Genomic DNA, 20,998 nt, shown 5'->3' on the forward strand with positions numbered 1-20,998 from the left:
AAACTTTTCAACCTTTAAGATGTAATACTATCTCTTCTCTTCTCACATCCTTAACCAGTACTCTAGGATTCTAGATTCTTTTTTTAAAGTGCCTTTTATTTTGGTAAAAGTATTAAGTTAAGAGAAACTAAAGAAAAGCACTCAGTAGGAAAAAAAAGAAGAACTGGGAGACCAGTTCTGCTTACAAACAATTATACTACTTCTTATAAGGGAAAAATTGAACGTTAGCTTAATTTTAGTAGTCAACAGTAATGATAAGCTTCAAAAGGGTAGAAACTCATTTCCAGTGAGTCCCTCTCCCTGCAGAAACATTTCTGCTTGCTATCCCTTCAGAAAAAGAGAATACAGAGTTATAGTGAGGAAAGGTATAAAAAATACAGTAATGATGGATGGCTGTATTTGGCTGTGCAGGATGCAAGTTTATCTTTGCAAGCTTAAACTGAAATACACACACCATTAACATGCTTGAAACAAAGGAAAATAAGGATCAGCCATTATTCACACTCTCTGCCACCAAAAGCCTGTCTAAAAAGGACAATCAAATTAAAGCCCCCTCTGATAAGTTATTCAACAGTATGTGTCCTACATAGCCATTCACCATGAGGCAGACCAATAAAGTGAAAGTGCTGTTTTCATGTCAGATCATTTAAAAACCCTGAATTTAACTGCTGAAATTCCAAGCAGATGGAAAGCAGCATCAGGGAACACCTTTTAGTTCCACAGGCACTTCCCACACCTCCAAATTCAATTTCCATTTTTTTTAATCCAAGCTAAGATTTGTTCTTAGTGATCTTTTTAGTTTCTTCCCAACTGAGTAAGATTATATCAGTGCTCTAAAGTGGATGGAAGAGTGGAAGACAACCCCAGCAGAAAACATGTCTGCAAAATACAAACCACTTCAAAAAGCCTGGCTGTACTCTCTTAAGTACCATCAATTCAATTTGATTGTCCACAATGAAAGTGGAGTTAAGCCTCCTACTTCTTAGTAGTTTAAATGCTGCGGAGTTCTTGTCAGTCTCTAGTCAACTGAAATTAATAGCAATCATACACTGCTTTGTTCAGCTTTATTAAAATCACAGTTTCCATCAATTTTCTTGCAGTTCAGTGCTTAGGAGAAACACTCAAGATGTGCTACACAAAAATTATTTCACACACCAAAGTGCCAAACCCCTCTGAGGAGGGCCAAACTTCCAGTCTGTGGAACAAGGACTGATCTGTTTGTAGATCACAAGGTACATGCCATCCTCAGAAAGATAATGAGCTCTTACTCAACAGAGCAATGTCATTGCTGAACACTAGAACCATTACCAACTCAATGCACAAGAATTACTTTTATTTGGACAGAAACACTGTTTCAAAGAGCTTTCTAATGCCTCACTTCACTGCTCAAGTAATTTCTTCTTCCCATCAAACATAACTCTCATTTAAGATAAAGCCTAAGTAACACTGGTATGATGCAAAGTTCCTCCAGCTGTGGCTGTGTAATCATTAACACTTGTAGGGGCTTAAGGCAGTCCAAGTGAGTTACAGGTTTGGTATCTGGCAAGAGACACAGACCAACACCTCTAGGGATAAACAGTTTAATTCACCACAATAGTATAACCACAAATCCAAATCAGTAGTACTATTTTTTTGACCCAGATTATTGTGACTCCAGTAAGTCACTAACACAGGGCTAAACTTACTATCAGCATGTGAAAAAACTTAACACAATTACAGTTACTGGGAATCAGGACACAGCTTCTCCAGGTCACCAATTCTACCCAGCTGGCCAGCTCAGAGATTCCCAAATTCCCTGATCAAACTGTTGCAGAAGCACAAGCTGGATTTGTTAACCAGTCATCACATCTCATCTTTGCACTATCAAATGAAGATTTCCCATACGAACCACAGTATGTCTAAGCAACATCTAAAAATAGCTGATAAGCTTAAATGTTTGTCAAACATTTACAGCATATATGTTTACAAAAGGTGGCACCAGAATTTCTCCCACTTCTTACTGGTGTGCAACATGAGGGACTCTTAGAGGTCATGACACAAAATGCCTCTCTGATGACAAGTTTAAAGAATGCCAGGCTCCAGCTACCACAAACATCAATGAGGTAGAAACATGTTGATTCTCATCAGATGTTAATGCCAGGCAGAAATACTCAATTGACTCATAAATAAGGGCCACCTCCAGAAACTCTTACACATGCTGAATTGTATCTACCCTGCAAGTGATCTCCCTTTATTTAACAGAAGTGTTCACAAATGAGGACATTGCTCAGACTGATTAAAAGCACCAAAACCTGGCCTGTATATGGCTTATAGCACATACCACCTTTGCAAGAAAGTATACTGTGAAATCTCTGCACATGGTGATGATCCTATTCATTAACAGACTTGACAAATTTTATTTAAGCAAGAGACTGACAAGAACTTGCAAAAGCAGCTTTGGGGATGCAGCATCCCTTCAAATGGTGAGGTCAGGCATTACAGCCCATGTTTTAGCAAAACAGCCTTCACAACACACATGGTGTGATGAATTCAAGCACTGTCTTCTTCAAACAGGTGATACAACAAGTCTTCCTTAAGGAAAGTTATAGCTTCGCCTCAGTCTCTGAAGATCAGTTAATTAATAACAAGATACAAAACAATAAATATAAAAAGTAATTGTTTTATCCCAGTTTGAGAAATTTTACATATACCAAAGAGCTCTCAAGGGTTGAAAACTGTTTCTTTGTTGCTGGACCCACTGTGTAGAGTGGGGAGTAAGGCCAAAGGGGCAAGGTAAGAGCATTCTATTCATATTTAACAGTTGAATATTCATGCATATAGGCAGCATAAGAAGAAAACCCACTGGACAATCACATCACACAGTAGGATTTTTACAAAGAGTGGGGAAAAAAAAAATCAAGAAAGAAGATAGCTTCTCTGAAACAAGCTGCCTTCTGGAAACCCTGTTGCTCCTTCCCACTCCTGACTCCAGAAGTTATTACACCACTGTTACAGGGCAGAACACATACAACTTTTAATATGCTGACTTCAAAACCACTTCGCACAAGCCAGCTCTACCAGTCACATTTAACTTCTGCCAACTTCCTTTACATCAACCTTCAGGACAGGAAGGAAAGCTAACAGGAAAAACTATTACAGGTGGCTGGATGAATGCACTTTCAGAAGTGTTTGTTGTTTTAAGGTCCCCATGCACGTCAGGATTTCCTCTCAAAAGGTTGAAATTGCCTCCTGCTTTTCTAGCAGTGATGTGTCATCAACCACTGGGAGCTGGGGTCCAGTCCCTAAACTTAGTTATCCTCCACAAACTTGAGCAAACACTTGGGCAAAAGCAGTAGATGTAGCACATTCAGGAAGGAGGTTCATGTAAGGTTCTGCATCCCAAAACCCCACTACTTCTCCAAAGTAAGCCACTGAGCTTTTCACAGCTTTTGTCTGGTTTTAATGGTAGAAAAGAAGAAAGTGCACTAACTGAAGGAATGACTTCCAGTCCAAGTCCAGAAGAGATCTCTGCCAGCCCCACACCAGGGCCTTTGCAACTCACATTTCCCACCCTTTATACATTTAAATAGCTTTTCACAATAGCTGCCAACAACTTCCTTAAGTCTCAGACCCCAATACTTCACTGTTTACTGAACCATTGACACTTCTGCCAACCAAGTACATTTTCTGAAATCTTATAATCAAAATGGATACTAGTTTAAAGAGGACTACTGAAGTAACAAGGAGGAAAAAACAAAATCTCAAAAGGACACAAGGATATTTTTCTGAGGCTCTTCCATAGCTCTCCATGCTAAAAAATCATAGGTTTAAATAAAGTACAACTTTGCAGATCATTAGTTCATCCTATTGCCCTCACCACTTAAAAATACATTAGCAATTTGCATAATTTTAAAACAGCAAGTTAGCAATACTCAGTCTTCAGTTTAAGAGCTTTCATAACCTTGTTTTTCCCACCTGAAAATATTTGCTGCTGCTGAAACACTCAACAGCCAAGAACTAGACTGACAGTCTGAAGTCCAAACACTGCCTTGAATATCTACCCTACTTGTTTCAGTCTCTCTTTCCTAAAAATGAAACCAAGTCCAGGGAACAATATGTCTCTTTTCTAAAATGCCCTCTGCCCAACTAGAAAGGCCCTGGGCTACAGCATTCCTCTTGCGAGAAGCTCTCACCAGGAAAAACTCTTCTGGCTACCAACATGCTGGTGCTGCTGCTTTTTTCTCAGTCGCTGTTGTAAGTTTACAATCGGAAGTATATTTTTCATTACCTTGTCAAGCTAATGGAGTTCATTTGGAAACATCATCAACACTGGTCTAAGCCTGCCTGTAAGGATGCTAACATGATTTCAAAGAGGACAGCACAGGAAGGATGAAGTAGAGGGAGGGAGCTCCATGAATGCAAGTACCTTTTAAAACACAACACACCAACACTCCAGATAAACAAGTGAAATACCCCCTGCACAACCCTCGTAAATCTCTCACAGACCAATGCCTAAGCACCCCACTTCCTTCCAAAACACACAAAATTAGGGAATAAGAGAAAGCTATTTAGGACTCTACTCTTTATTTTAGTGGTATACAATAGTTTAGTTAATTCTCAGTTATCCTATTACACCTCAGAATAACCCCAAACAAATGAGACATTCAACACTGATAGCATGAGGAAGTCATCGACACTGTTAATGCCCAAAGAACTTATGGTTTGATCAAAGACAGGAGAACAAGGACAAAACATGTAATGGGAGGAGAGAAACAGAAAAGTCACTGGTGAAAGACTTCTAAAATGCAGAACAGGCCCATGTGTGAAATGAACTGTAACATTAGCTGGACACCAGACTTAAGTTACTTGGCTGCAGTAATAACATCCTCTCCAAATTCCATTATCTGAAAAATCGAAGAACATCAGGCAGAATCTCCTCCCTGCTGGCATCAGTCACAGTGATCCTTCTTTGCATGCTCCCCTCAGCAACACCCTCGCTGTTGGTTTAACACAGGGAACAGACACCTTCATGCTAAGACTGATGGATTAATCTCTGCATGTACCATGGGCAGAAGCCATACACTGTGTCTTGAGCAGAAGCCTTGCCTGTTGGAACCTGTAAGACTTCCATAAAGTGAAGATGCTTTAGGCACAATTTCTGGAAAAAATAAACAAAAACCTTGTAGCTTTTGCTAAAGTTATCACACCAGTCTTCAGGTGCAGGTATTAGCTCTACAGAGACAGATGCGGTATCTGACTTTTATCTTTCCAAGGCTGGTAAAGCAAGGCTCTACCACTTTTGCCATGATACTGTCTCACCAAGCTTGAATATGCTACAATACCTACAACCCTTCTTCTGTCACATTGGTGTGCACCAGCCATTTCTGCTTTCAGATTTGCTCCTATTTGTAGCATTTGGAATTTCTGTGACCACTTCCAGTGCATCTTTGTTTCTTAGTAAAACAATCACCATAGATTCCCTTGTGGTTTTCAGTTACATTGATTTGGGATACGTGGGTATGAAGACCAATACAAAAGACATTTAACAAGTGAAAAAACAGAAATCACCTACACAGAAAAAGAATAATAGTCCAATTCTGCCATCTCATCCTCGAATTCCAGTAGAAGGCACAAGCAACGCATTTAAGACATGGTCAAAACAAAACTAAACTGTGAAAAAATGAATGGCCATCCATCCACACAAATATGAAGGTTCAGTGTAAGTAAAAGAAAATACAATGAAACAGATTTTCTATATGCATGAATATTTCCACTTTCCTCATACTGGAGCATGCTGTATCACTATGGGATCAGAAAACTTGCAAGAAATCAAACTGTTACATACTCAGCTGCTCTCCCCATCCGAAATAACTCCAGTTGCCTGCATGTAACACAAATGGCAGCAAAGAACAGGAATTGAAAAAGAAAGCTTAGAAAAACAAACCATGAGAATACTTTTCATGTATTTAAGATCCCTTATAGATTGTAAGCTTACAAATGTAAGATAATATTTTCTTTATAAAGACAACATTGGATTTATTTTGGAGCTTACTCTTCATTGTCCAGTTTGTTTATAAGACATTCTGAAGATTAATATCACTGTAAATGCTAGGAATTATTAAGCAATTATTTATTAACACAAGTAGACAAAACACTTGTCAACACACTACTTATCGAGAGCAGTTAAACACCTATTACACATCCTAGACAGAATGTCCCAGAAATCAGAATCCAGTTCATGTCAAAGTTAAACTGCAAGTTGGTAAGACAGCCAAGTTATCACTTATCAATATCCATGTTGTCACTCCAAGGTCATACTCGGTATGATGGAGGCAACAAACCACATACAACCCTCAAAGCACCTTGGAAGCATGCACACAACTTGCGACTCCAGGAAAAGCTTCAGCATTTCTAGAAGATGGCATGTAAAAAATGCTTTAAAAAGTGAAGTTTACAGGAGAGTTGATGCTTAAGTGCAGCAGTCAATAAAGAAATTCTTCACATGCAGGCAGAGAACAAGTGAGAGCTTTCTATTCTGGCTACCAGCCTCATCTCTAGCTACTAGCCAGGCACACATTTCCAGGAGGGAGATAGTTCAGAGCATTCAAAAAAATGACACCCCCTGCCCTCATTAACAAGACTCACAGTTAGAATAAGCTGGTTCTTGCTTTTAGCTGAAATTGAAAAAAAAAAAAATCTTTGTCCTAAAAAAATCACCACCGGACTAGTACTTAATGAGCAATAATTGGTCCTGGTGAGTAACTCGGCTTCCCAAGGGTTTAGTCCCTATGCACAAGTATTACAGAGGGTCTCGTTGCCATTTCAGTTCAACAGGGGGAAGAAAAGATGGGCAGGAAAAAGAAAAGTAGGCACAGATGTGGACTACCCAAGGAAAAATGCAAATCAGCGTTTAATCTTCTCTCCCCATTCTGGGAAATAATAGTGTACCAGAGCTACAACCAGGTTGCTCCTTTCTTCTCAGACTTAAAAGGTTTACAAAGTAATGCAGTTCCTCAGATACACCTCTCCAGGGTCCCTGGACTCTAGGCTCTCACACACATATATACTGCTTTGCACAGGCACAACCATAGCCGAAGTTTAAGTGGTGCTTCTGTTATGAAGTAGAGTTTCAAAGGTAGGTCATTCCCTTCTGACTCCTACAGGAGTAGTTATAGAAAAGAAAAAGTAACATATATATGTCCACTTTGGTCCTTAAACGAAGTAGTTCTGACCATGTATGTGCATGGAATAAATTCGGTGATATATTTTACCATGTTGATTTAGAGAGAACTACACATTAAACTGGTACAAAGCTGAATACATGCAGTTTCCCTTGAGTATAAAGGGGTTATTCCTCTGCTGTCTACAGGAGTAACAAATAAAAACTTTTATTGTTTACAGAACTTAGGTGAATAAAACTGAAGTCCATAGAATTGAGCACCAACAGACTACAGTGTGAGACATGACAAATGCTGCTTCTCTGGTCCACAGCGGAAGTGTGACAAGCCACCACTCGGACAATGCATCTGAGCCACCCGTGCTGATGTGCGTGTATGCAGATGCATCAGTCTGCCAGGATCCACAAGTCAGTGTTTACACAACCCTGACCACAGGACTATCATCTTAGAATTGTTTTTTATGACAACAAAAATCCACAGATTGCATAATGATCAACTTTGTCAGAGGCCTGTATGTTTTTCAAGGGAAAAGGACAGAAGAAAGAGGAACACGCAACCAAACTGGTAAAGCAAACAGAAGTAAAACATGTGGCAGAGAGACGAGAAGGGGAAACAACCAGAAGAAAGGGTAGAGAAACAAGAGGCAGGGAGAGCTGGAGCATCAGAGAAGGACATGGTGAGAAGGCTGAGGAAAAAGAACAAGAAGTTGACAGAAGACTGCACAGAGCTTTCGTTTGCTGTAATAAATAGTTCATGTTAAAGAGAAGACAATTTTCTGATAATTTATAAGTCAAACAATATCTTATGTGTATCTCATTCCTGAAAATCTGAAACTAACATACAGAAACCTCAGCACTTCCTTCCATCAAAAGGCTCGGGGAATCAGAATGAGGCAAAAAGAATCCAACATGCAGGCATCTGCAGCCTGGATTACTGTGCAAGATCCAGGAAAACTTGGCAGCAGCACAATATTATTGCACCCAGACTACCTACTAGTTAAATCCATGTCATTATTCACAAACTAATACACATATAACATTCAGAAGCAACTGCGGAAGAAATATCAGAAGATACTACAACCTTCCAAAACCAGAATGCAGTATGATGGCCCAACACCACTCACAGTTTCAAACTGCAACAAGGAGAAAAACACTGTGCTAAAAACAAGCCTTGCACATAAAAGGTCTGTCCTTGTAGGACAAACATTACCACCTCCCATAGACAACAGTCCTCACACTGACAGTGATACCCCTGAGCCAGCTACTTACCTGTCTACCTTACCGCTACCAAGTTCAGTATGAACAGCATGAAAACCCCACACACTTTCAAAAGCAGGTTAGAGACTATTATTTCCATGCCTAAGACAAATAGCGGACAATGCCAATCAGGGCAGGATGGAAAGAAGAGCAGCTGCCCTTAGACACCAGCTCCTTACCCTGCAAGTTTTCTCACATTGACAAGTTGGGTCTTGGCTAAGCAGAGCACACTACAACTAGAGACTAACTGGGAAGGCAATGCTGCAGGAGCAAACAGAAAGAGTTGCAATAACAGAGTAAGGAATTTTCAGCCAGAATCTCAAAACTCTGCTTTTGTTTGTTTTTACTAACACCCACTTCACTTCAGCAACTAACATTTCGGATAAAAGATGAATTTATTAAAGATTCAACACATATGCTGCTTCATTTAAGATTCAGGAGCTAACAGTATATATCTCGGTCCTTCAGCATAATCGTGGAAGACCTAGGCTGACAGTCTTGATATTCTGAAGGTTAATGAAAACAGAATTTCTTTTTAGCCTTTTAAAGTTGTTTTTCCACTTCATAAAAATAATATGCATAACTTCAATTTGTTAAGAAAAAATCCCTGCCAGATCACCTTCAGGAAGAAATTTAAGCCTGTACAAACTTGAATTAAAAACACCAAGAAGTCCACACAGATAGAAAATGGAAAGTTACAATTCTAAAAACATACAACAAAAACAGTAACACTGGAATAGATGATACAGACAAGTCAGTCACCCTGTGTGCTCCTAAATACCAACAGTGTGTGTCTCAATTATCACATTATTTTGTATTCATAAGTTTCAGTACTCAAAAAATGAGGTTTCATACAAACCTCCAATTAAGGACTAAGCGATGCCAGCAGCCTGGTGCCTTGGAAGCTACAACATTCTTATCGTTAACACATTTAAGTTCCCATAGTTAGCTGAACATAACATATGCTCGCTCTGTGTCTCAATTATGCAACTATTCAAAGAGGAACTCCTCCTCCCCACTTCACACTGTCAAGCCTGGATCAGCAGGGACACTGTAGAAAAGCAGAATATTCCAAGTTTTTAATGCAGTCTAATTTGATTGCCTGAGTGCCATTTTGTTTCATTTCTGTTTACAAGTCTCTCAGAGCGGCTGGGCTGTACTATCCCCACCAGAACATTATCATTTACTGCTGTCCACTGCTTACAGTCATGCTGATAAATTATTTAATCCTGATATATCCCATGCTGAGCCAAGACAGAGAGCATCTAAAAGAGTTTATAAAAGCAAACTGAGCTCAGGAAATTACACTATATTTGGTGCTGGTAAAGTATTGCTTATAGAATACAAACAGAGCTGGGAAGGTCTTGGTCAGTTCTTTCTTCCAGGTTTAATAAATTCCCTTTTCGCATGGCTGAGACCCTCACAGTGCACATAGATCACAGATTCCACAAAAATGTACATTCTTTCAGGGAGGAAAGCAAGGGAGGAGGAGGAAAATGAGCTGGAAGGAGTTGACAGAGACAAGGACAGGCACTAAAGCACGATGCTAGAGTACTCTCCTTGCTCACTACTCGCTCCTTTTCACCACATTTTACTCTAGTTTAGCATTTAGCTTATGCTGAAATTTTGGAGTATTTTATTTCACTAAATGAAATGACCCTTCTGTCCACCTTTACTATGGCTAAACAAAATCAGAGAATTTAAGCAGGGCTTGGATCACCATCAAATCATTCAGTTTCCACTAAGTTATTACAAGCTTGTGCAACTCATTAACTATAGTAAAATAAGTCAGGCAGAGCAACAATTAATTTATCTACAATTGAAAAACTGTTACATTTCTACCATTGTATTCACACCTAACACAGCTATCTCTGTCTTAGAAGTTTCTGGGCTAACGAGTCAGACTATTCAGCTAAGAGTTGTAAATACATGAACCAAGCAGTTTTATATACATCTCATGAGATACAATTTTGAACTACAGTTCCTACATTGCCAATATGCATAACAGCATAGAGCTGTATAATCTTGTACAGCATCTGAAATTAAAGATTTGGTGCCTTTTTTCCTTCTGATTTTCAATCTTGGGCTTTCAGTACAAGCCTCACTGCTCAAGGACAGATATTTATGGCTTGTATATAAAGTTGAACAAGAATTTGTCTATCAGTTTAAAATCTTTAATCTAATTTTTTAAAAGGTTATGTTCCACTGTGGAAACAAATTCAAATTAATTTTCTATTATTGCTATGACATTAAAGGATGACTAATTAAGTTTCAGAGGCCTTAAAAAAATCCCCAACAAAAAAAAAAAAAAAAAAAAAAAAAGCAGTACGCATAAAGAGCACTAAAAACAAATTATGAAACCTAGAGTGATTAACCAAGCATTTACTTTTTTTGATCACTGCTTATAAAGATACATGTCGGTATCAGCAGTGTTCAGCACTTCAGGAAGAACTTTAGGTTTGGGGCTTATTTAAAAGTCAAAGCTTTATTTCCTTGTCAACACATTTCAGAATACAGCATCTACTCTAGGAAAACAACAACTAACAAAGTACATTTAGAGGATCAGCAGGAGACCCACAGATCTGTTCTCCTCTAGATTTCAACCTTAAGTCAAACTCTGTTATTGCATAATCTAATATAGCCACTATTTTTAACTTCTATTTGCTGAGTCCTTTCCCTTAGACATATCCAGTCTTGAAGTAGCAGCTTTATCCTAAAAATGCAGCAGACATTTTGGAGCAAGACCTTAAATCTGTGTTCCTTCAACCTATCACGCCTTCAGCCAGCCCAGGCAGTGAGTACTGCAAAGCCACAACAAAACAACTCTTCCAGACGGGATTTATCTGAAACAAAGAAGAACAGGAGCTGCCAGTCACCCAGAAGCAGAGAGACCAAGGAACTCAGTTTCCCAGCTCGTCAGCAAACTACCACAAAACAGCTCATACAACTGTTTCACTTGTACTGACAAGAGTGGTTTTTCCTCTGCATAGCTTAATTAAAAAAAAAGGTCATTCATGTGTCCTGTTTTGAATTACACTTCCACCGAACATTTTTTGAGTTTTACTAGAGCACAGCTTTTCAATGACTGCAGCAGCATCTTTAGTGCCACCTACCCTTGAGAAGGGTAAAACAATCACTGACCCTCTTCCCTACTCTTCCCAAACTGGCCTGGTCTAGAGATGCTGCAGGTAGCTGCTGACCTCTGTTGCTTCTAAATGCAGAAGCAGGCTGGTACCCTGAAAGAAAAAAAAAAAACAACAGCAAAAACCTAGAAGTATAGCACAGGTCCTCAATAAGGAGGGCAGCATCACCTCCCTGCAATTGGAGCTGGCTATGCTGCTTGCCACTGCACTACTGCAGATCATACATCTCTGTGAACAATTAAGATGGTCAAGTTGTGGCCTGATTAAAAGCATTTTGATGCTGCCTAGTGTTGAGAGCCTGGTATAGCAGATCATTTTTTTTATATATTACTACCAAAGAGGAAAAGAAAAAAATCTGTTAATAGGATGTTATTTCAGCCCCTTTGCTGCCACAAGGTCAGTTCACCCAGTTGAACACTGGCGGATGGCCGCCCAGCCAGCATTTTCCTTGACTAGAATAAACCACAGGATTCAATAACAACACAAGATGACATGCTCAAACTAATGCACATCTAGCCTTGGACGGCTATGACTTTATTCCATGAAAATAGGCTGCAATCCATATCCTGCTAACCAAGTTCTTCAAGCACCTTTACTCAGCCACCTTGGACCCACAGCCTGACCAGATCTGTGCACCTGGTGCCACCCGCTTCTGCTGGAACTGTACCAACTGTGCTGTGGAAATCCTAGCAGGAGGGTGTTATAGTCCCCAACCCAACGGGACATCGATGGCAGCATAAAGACACTAGTATTCACAGTGCAGTGCTCTAAATAGAAAATCAGTGCAGATGTTAGCAGGGCTTGCTGGGGAGTCAGGGGCAGGGAAGGCAGTCATCTGGCTTTTTAGCAGACAAAGCCCCTCATCAGTCCATGGAAAGCATGTAATCTCAGCACTAGAGTCAGTCTATGCAGAGGAACGTACAAGCCTTCCTGATGCATCAGTGGAATCTGAGCTCCTAAAGAGAGAACTAATGGGCAACAGGAATGAAACCTCTCAAAGTCAGACTCTGGTACTTTTGAAATAGTAGCAAATGTGTAGACATTAACAGAATTTTGCCTTACATATTTTGCAGAAACAGATTTCTTCAAATATTAGTGGGAAAGAAGGATGAACACAACAAACTAGTCTGGCATCAAATGACACCTATTTCTATAATGTGTATAAAATGTTCTGCTAGCTTTTAGGTAGTTAAAGGCCACTTAAACATGTACAATAAAGCTGTAGCACTTTTTTTCCTGCATGCATGTGCACACACACACACACATTCCAGGTAGCATTTAGGGTTCGGTCTTATTCTCCTGGAGGAGATGTTGTCTTGCTCTCCTCTCTCTGATCTGCTGGCAGACCAAGGAGAGGCTAGCTTTGGTTCTTTTTGCTGGTGTAACAGTGTATCAGGAAACTAACACAAATTCACTATCCCGAGACAAGCAACAAATTTACCTTCTTCTGAAAGAAACCCAACAAAATCTGCAACAGAAAGAAAAGAAAAAAAAAAAAAAAAACAACCCAAAACACAAAGCCACAGTCCTGGTAGACAGGGATTTTACAGAGCAGAAGACATGCAAGACATAACTATGGTGTGCTGTTGTCTATCAGGGCCTTACTGTGAAAAGCGCAACACCACAGACTTGAGGAAGTGGTAGGAAAAAAATATATGCAGAGAAGGGAGGATAAAGCATTCTCAGATTATCAGTCAAAGATAAGAGGACAGACAAAACTGGTTGATTCAGTGGCACTTAGGTTATCTTTTCTGAGAATCACACTAAACAAACCTGCTCTCTTCCAGATTTGTGAACTCTCTGACAAAAGGCATAGGACAGTATTTACAGTAGCTGATGTTAACTAAGACTGCCAGATCTTTTCTGCAAAGATGCAGAATACCTTTCTCATCCCAGTTTGCATGGTGTCTGCTCCAAGTCAGAGCTGCATTTAAAATACTGACAGAGTGACTCACTTACCGATTATAATGAACTTTTATGTTGCCAGAAATTATTTTGAGCATACAAAGAAAATAAACCTATACCTACCACACTAAATAACTTAGAGCTTATTGACTCAATGAATGCCAAAGTAATCAAATAACATTTTTTCAATCTGTTCCATTTAGAGCGAATTTCCAGACAGTAGAAGCTTGCTTTCTTTTTTAATTTACATTCCATTTCAGCTTGCAGGCAAAAGCCAATGTGAGGATGCTGCAGTTATCCAACAACGAAGTATGAGAAAATTAAGAATTACAATTACATTTAATATAAATGCAAATAAAACTGGATCCATGGGCACTATACAGCTTTGCTTATTGCTGGGATCACTGAAAGTTAAATCAAGTGGGAGCATGTGATCTTTCTGGGGCAGGAGAAATATATAGGGAAGCACAGAAGTTAGGAGGTAAAAATGAAATGGCTAAGTATGATGAAGGAAGAGGCAGGAAGTGCCAAAATCAGCAGGGCTTAGAAGAGACTGCATGTACAAGAACAGAACCACCTGCTTCATTTAAGAATAGGTAGGAAGCCTGAACCGCACATTGCCTCAGAAATCATGGGTCAGACACTTCCAAGAACAAAGCCGCATTTGAGACTGTGAAAGTGGGCTGGAAAGCTCCATCATCTCTGAGACGTTTAGAGCACCTACTCTGGGCTGAGATTTCCCATGTCACCATGCCAAGGTAGCAGCCCACACATGACCAGAGATGAAAACCCACCCTCACAGATCAGATGTCGGCTTTCAAACACGGCCCAGCTCTCTTCTCTCGCATCCTGCTCCATCCTTCTCCCCCGCCCTCTGCTCAGGGGAGATAACAGAACAAGTTGAATCCATGCAGGCGATGTGGTCTGGGAAAGGGAACAGACATGCGGAAAACACAGAAGCAGAGCAGGGCAGAAGTGTAATCTGATTTTAACATGTAAGGACATGTATTTCCCTATTTGATGAACCTGACCCCACCTGCTGGAGTAGGATTTTCTCCAGCTAGAACAAAGAAGCCAGAAGAGTGCTCTGAGAGTTGCAAGAGAACTAAGCAGGACACCGGTGGCACGTGCAGTTATACCGTTATTTCTTGAAATGTAGGCTACAAAGTCTTTTGCTGCACTTTCGCTCTATGGTTAACTACATCTTTTTTAGGATTTGGGCGGATATTCTCATGGGGCAAAAACTACTCACACTGAGGTTTTTTTGCTCCTTCCAGATACTTAGTTTGTTGACCAGTTGATTGTGTCCTGCTCCCAGCAGTGATCACATCTCATCTAGCACATTATAATGGAAAATTGGATGAGTCTTACAAATGTTCTTGAGGATATTGTTATTATATCTAAAAATATATCAATTATTTACCCACATGGTAAGTAAGAACACTCTGTACTCAATGTGGTTTAGGCTAGGTAAGGACACCCATCCTGCTCCTATGTAAAAGGGGATTGAGCTCCTGCGTCATATGCAAAGGTAAGGTCAGCTTTCAATAGAGACACAATCAATTCATCTTCTGGGTTGAATTCTTGAGTTACAAAGGACTATGCTGCATTCAGGCAGGCTTACAGTTCTTATGCACAGACCGATGCAGGCAGAGCTCATTTTTCAAAAGTACTTCTACATTAAATGTCTGTTTTATATTTGCCCATTTAAATAATTATAGATATTCATAGATGTTGGACACTCGAAGGCAGTAGCAGTAGACAAGCAAAAGTACATGCAGTGCCACAAACTTTATTGAGATACTAGAAAATTCTTAAAATACATTAACCACGTACTGCTATGAAATATTTAACATCAATTCTAACGAGTGTTTTAATCCCATGAATGAATAAATTAATTCTTATGTGATATTAATTGTTCAAACCAGGGGCTTTCAATTAATTACTGTAAAAGTCACTTTCCAGCAAGATGCAGGCTGTTAACAACAGGCAACACACAAAAAAAGGGCAGCTACAGTTCTACTCTTTACTCTGTCTACTTGAAAGGGCTGAGTTGGTCCTCCAGGGAAGAAATGGGCTACAAGTGTGTGAGGATGTAAAAGCACCGTGCTGTGGGAGCAGGTGCAGCTACTTCCCCTAGACAGAAGCATTCCTCCCAATTTACCTGTACGTCCCAACGCTTAGAAGAGTCCCATCAAACCAGCCTCTACTGAACAAAGGCTAAGTCCAGGGCACATAGCCAGAACATTCATTTCTTGTTTGTATCAAACTGTTTTTCTCTGATCTTCTGACATTAAGGGTTGTGCATACTATGCTAGTATGATTTAGTCAAATATTAGTTTGTCCAACAACATTTCTTACTTGAAGGCTTTACAAATCAATTGTACCTCTCTGACTATTTAAAAACAAACAAACAGAAGAGTGTTTTATTCTTTACATACACTCTTTTTTTCAAAAGGGGGGACCCACTCTGTTACCTAGTGTACCACTGCTGGAATACTTTGATAAAGCTTTGTACATGTTTCGGCTACACAACACATTCAGATTTCCTAGGAAATTGGTTAATGTCCATGTTTTGTTTAAGACAGTTTTAAGAAAACATAGTAACAGTATACAGATAAATTAATTCTACTCAAAAAAGGTAAACACTAATTAACATTTCCTAATGTTAACAGTTTTGTACAGATCCTACAATCAGCCTAATGGATAAACAGCCTGCCAAGTGTAATATGCACATCTTACAGGATTTGAAATAGAGGATAGAATTATCCTCTTAAATTATGAGACTTGAATTTTATTAATGTTGTTGCCAAAAGCAGATAAGACATTCATAAGTACATCATTGATCTTTCATCTGTTGTACATTAAAAGCAGTGTTTCAGAAATACAATTTTGCAGACCATCAGATACAGTATGTCCTAGGTTATTTTTCCATCCCTGTTTTCAGAAGCACACAAAAATGCAAGATGAGATAAGCAGTTAGTAAAAATATTTTTCATCCATCAGTACAGCACTGAAAAATAGTATCAAACAAATTAGACATCAAGTACATAAACCTCTGGTGCATTTTAAAAGGCTACCAGCAGTACTTGTCTCCATCTATTCTCCTCTTTAAAGTCATAAATAAATTCAACACATGATGTTTAAAGAGAACATATTGCATCAATATTATAAGGGTCTTAAAATCTAGGTGACTTTGAACACATTTTGTGTTCCTATCGCACATGAGGACACAAACAGGTTAAAGATTCAATGCTTGATTTCACTCTCTAGCATCAGACACTTGGACCAACATTTTGAGGGATACAGTTTTTCGTAACTGGAAAAAGTAATTGGATTCACAGAAATTTAAGTACTTCTAGCAAGAAAATATTTCTCGGATGTACCCTTATTGGATAACTAGCCAGAGAAGGAAATAAAGTACACTGAAAGAAGGAAAAATACTGAGAAGAAATAAAGTCTAACTTACAACACTGGGAGGCAGCACTGGGCAATGGTTTCTTCTGGACTTCCTCCTGAAAGGAATACTAAAGGAGGAAAAAGAAAAAAAAAAAAGCAAGAGACCAATAAGAAAGCCAATGGTAACTTCAAGAAACAGCTTTTAGAGTACAACATGCCACACATAACATAAAACATTTCTGGTGGTATCAAAGCATTAAATATTCTCCTTAATATCAATATCAAACACACTCCCAGAAGTGTCCTCTTTTTTCATGCCAAAACTAGGTGTTAAAAAGTGCATATCTGCTTTAGGTGAGGTCTGCTTTATTACAAGCACAGACCCTATTCTCAATTGTGAGACCTCAAATTAGACATCTAAAAGACCCCATTCCCCACATCAGAATGCCACTGTGGCAGGGAGCTCAGAAATAAGCCCATTTACATTTAGACGCTCAAGTACCACTTCAACAGTTCAAAACTTATGTGACCTCACAGCAACACTGCAGTAGAGACTGAAGTGGTCAGATAATCAGTGTGCCCGGCAGGGCAGTAACGCAATGTTTGCCCAGCCAGCACTTACAAACTCTCCTGTGATCCACTGTTCATTCAAAGTGAAGAATTTTTCATCTCATTTAATACCAAAGTAGACAACATAGAGATATTTCAATTAGCCAGCTCTGACTTTTTACAAAGCTGTTTGTTACAGCATCAAAGCATTCCCTAGGGAAATGCCAGTGGTTTTATTTTGTTATTCTGTGTCTTATATTACACGGAGATATGAGAAAATTAGGACAATTGAGTGAAATAATGAGAACAGTCTTTGCTAAGAAAAGAAGAAAATAGCAAAGAAAATGGCAACCTTAGCAACCTGGTGCTGCAATCTGTGCAAAACATAGCCATCAGCCTGCCTCTCCTTGAATTTGGTAAGGATTAACGACTAGTTCATTACAGGGAAGGTGAAAACCTGCAGACCTTCCCCTGTGGCTATCTTCCAATCTGTGCTATTTAAAATGCACAAGTGATCCTGAAAGGTGGTTAGTCTTATCATCAGCAAACTGCCAACTCACTTAGTTAACCAGGATTGTGCAAACAAGAACTCCTGGATCTCACAGCACTGACTGGTTGACAAAGTGGTGAAAGAAAGTCTGTTGATGAGCAATTTCAGCAGCACAGGATAGCAATAGGTTCTGAATTACACTCAGAGATCCAAAAATGTCGATAGTTTGTTCTTTTTAAGGCATCAGCCCAACAGCTATCAGCAGTCCCAGAAAGAAAACTGAATATGAAGTGTTTGTAGGAACAGAAACTAGTGTCTTATGACACCGTATGAACTCCAAATGAACCTGCTTCTTGAATACTGCTGTGCAACTTTAGTTTCTTCATCCATTGTGCCAAATGGAGGTAGCTGAACTTGATGCACAGCAAAGCAGTTAAAGGCACAAAGTTGCCCCGACTAAATACCACTATGAAGGTGAGGTCTGTAAAGCTGAGTCTCACAGAGTGGACAAGTGAGGATCAGTCATTCAATTTCTCCAAATAAACCTTCCTCCAGATGGTTTCACAACATAGGGTTTGTTTGCTCAGAGCAAATACGTTATTTCTTCAGGCAATGCACAATTAAGGTGCTGAATTCCTCTGCCACAACATAACTGACCTGGGTGCATTCAAAAAGCTACCTGACATCTACAGAAGAAAAATCCATCGAGTGCGATTAAACACAAAAATACTGGCTCTGGAAGTTCCTGAGCTACAAGGTGAAGCAAATCAGGGGAGTACGCAAGGAAGATAATCATCCCCACTCTGGGTCACTGTCAGACATGGGACACAACGAACCCTAGGTCAGGCTCTGCACAGGTGATCTTACATTTTTTCATTTTCTCACTGGTGACAGGGAACATTCAGAAAAAATATGAGATCATTAGGTCACAAAGACATGATTTTGTTACTAGTATTTGATGAAAGCATGTACTCGGCATGCAGATGGGTGGTACTCCCAGGGAAAGGGCATCTCACAAAGCTCAGGATATCTTTCAGCAAGCACTAGAGGGCACCTCTGCCTCACTGCAGTACCTGGCACAGACTCCTGCTACAGTCCACAGGAGCAGGGAGGCACACATCAGCATCACTGACAGGCCAAATCACAGACTGAGCTTTCCATCAACTCCAAGAGGTTCTCAAGGTTCTAGAAAACTACTTGAGGGAAACCTCTCCTGCCTATGTTCTTATCCACCCAAATATTGGTGTGTCCTCAGCCAAAAAGAAAACCCACCTTATTTTTCTTTATCTGAACAGTAAACTGTGACTCACATAATAAGCAGAAAAGAACAGATGAAGGATCCCAGAACAAAAACCTCCTAAAGTCACTGGCAGAATGTTTTGCAAGTTACCTTGCTACTGAAAGAGACTTATCAAGAGTTTAAGCAAGCACTATGTTCCAACTCGATGATGTTGGCATCAACACGTTGTCCCTCAAACCAGGTTCATTACCTGGTGTGTCAAAGCCAAGCTTACACACAGAACTATCAGTTTATTCCATATTTGTGCAAGGATGGGTGCTAGGTGGTAATTCCACAAGGCTAGCACAACACACAGAAGAACTTCAAAGTATTTATACACTTCAAACTACACAAATGCACATTTACTGTCATGCCCATTGATTAGTTTCTTAACACTTTGCCCCTCATTGGTCAGATTTAAATTAACTTCACTTGCTATGTAAATTAGCACACATGCTCCTTACAGGCAAGAGGTCTTTATGGTCTTGACTTGAGTAGGTGTTTTGCCAGTTATCAGGCCTAGCATAAAAGACACAGCCAGCATAAAGATGAACCAATAACCCAACTGTATTTGATACAAAAGGGTCAGTACATGGGTGAGCGCTGGGTGTACAAACAAGTCAGATTATACATAATTCACATCAATCCCACTGACCCCAACAATGACACCACACAACCAACAATGGATGGAATAAATGGTGAAATGCAGTTTCCCGTAGAAGGGACAGGAGACAACTGAGTCAAGCCAAACACATAAGACCAAGGAAGCCACACACTGAATCTCCACGCAACCCACGTTTACAAAAGCCAGACCTGACTTGAGCCCAGTCCCAGGGAGGCAGGAGGTCCTTCCCCAACAGGGAACTCTGCACAGGGCATCCACCTCACAGACAGACACTGCCCCTGCCTGCAAGGGGTCCCAGCTTTTATCCCTCAGTGGGACACCTGACCTTGGGTTACTTAATGCAGACACCTGGGGCTCATTTACCCAATGTCTCTCCCTGCCAGGCCGGCTGCACCCTGGAGGGAAGCCTAAAGGCAAACTCGCCCCCTCTTTGGGAAGGGCTGTGAGAATCCCCCACATGTCAACCTTAATTTGGGGCTTGGGGTTGAAACCCCAGCGTTTCAGTAGGTGGCCATGATCTCCCCCTGCCACCTTCATCTTTACCCTAGTTACCACTGATTTTTGCTGACTTCATGCTTCTTGGGCAATCACCCAGCCTTTGGTGTCTTCTGGGGCAGGGTGTTCTCCTCTTACTGATCTTTTAGTTTCTTTTCAAAGGTATAGTCATTAGCAAGGCCTGGATTGTTTATGCAATGTTGGAGTAACTCACTCCCTTATCTCCTGGCTCCTTCTTTTGACTGTAACAATCTTAATCAGTAACCGACCCTGTCATTGTTCTATTTACAAGTTCAGAATTAACAGAGTAGAAAACTTCATAGAGATATCAATGTGAGTATTTTGGGGTTTTATTTAAATGCCAAACTTCTGGTACAGGCATTAATATGTCAAATGTTATATTGCAAACAATATGAGCTATAAAGAAAAGTTTTAATCATGTAACAGTCTCTCTCAAAAAAAAGTAACTTTTTGTTTATAGCTGTTTAGACAAATACAGGCTAAAAAGGAAAACAAAGCCATAGCTAGTAGGTATTATAATACAAGATTCATATAAACTGAGCCATTAACAACTGGATTAAGACAAAGCTAACAGCTCCAGCAGTCCTCAGTTCCAAGAAAGATTCAGTATCTTGCTTTGTCGTCTTCCCAGAAACAGCCAGCTGCAAAAATGTCCTTTTTGACTTGATTTCACAAATGA

At 39.9% G+C, this 20,998-nt stretch overlaps 1 protein-coding gene across 12 annotated transcripts in view; it reads right to left on the reverse strand.

The window, feature by feature from the left end:
• Nucleotides 1–20,998, reverse strand: part of UNC13B (unc-13 homolog B) — a 214,126-nt gene that overhangs the window by 159,795 nt on the left and 33,333 nt on the right. For 11 of the 12 annotated variants that reach the window (XM_026865703.1, XM_026865705.1, XM_026865695.1 and 8 more), the window contains exons 9-10: nt 16,931–16,988; nt 5,825–5,860 (exon numbers count right to left, since the gene is read on the reverse strand). In XM_026865703.1, the coding sequence (XP_026721504.1) occupies nt 5,825–5,860; nt 16,931–16,988 (94 nt within the window). The remainder of the gene's footprint in view (nt 1–5,824; nt 5,861–16,930; nt 16,989–20,998) is intronic. The other variant, XM_026865696.1, reaches the window with a different exon arrangement.

Source organism: Athene cunicularia, assembly GCF_003259725.1.
Source record: "Athene cunicularia isolate RWA chromosome Z unlocalized genomic scaffold, athCun1 chrZ_part1, whole genome shotgun sequence".
NCBI lineage: Eukaryota > Metazoa > Chordata > Aves > Strigiformes > Strigidae > Athene > Athene cunicularia.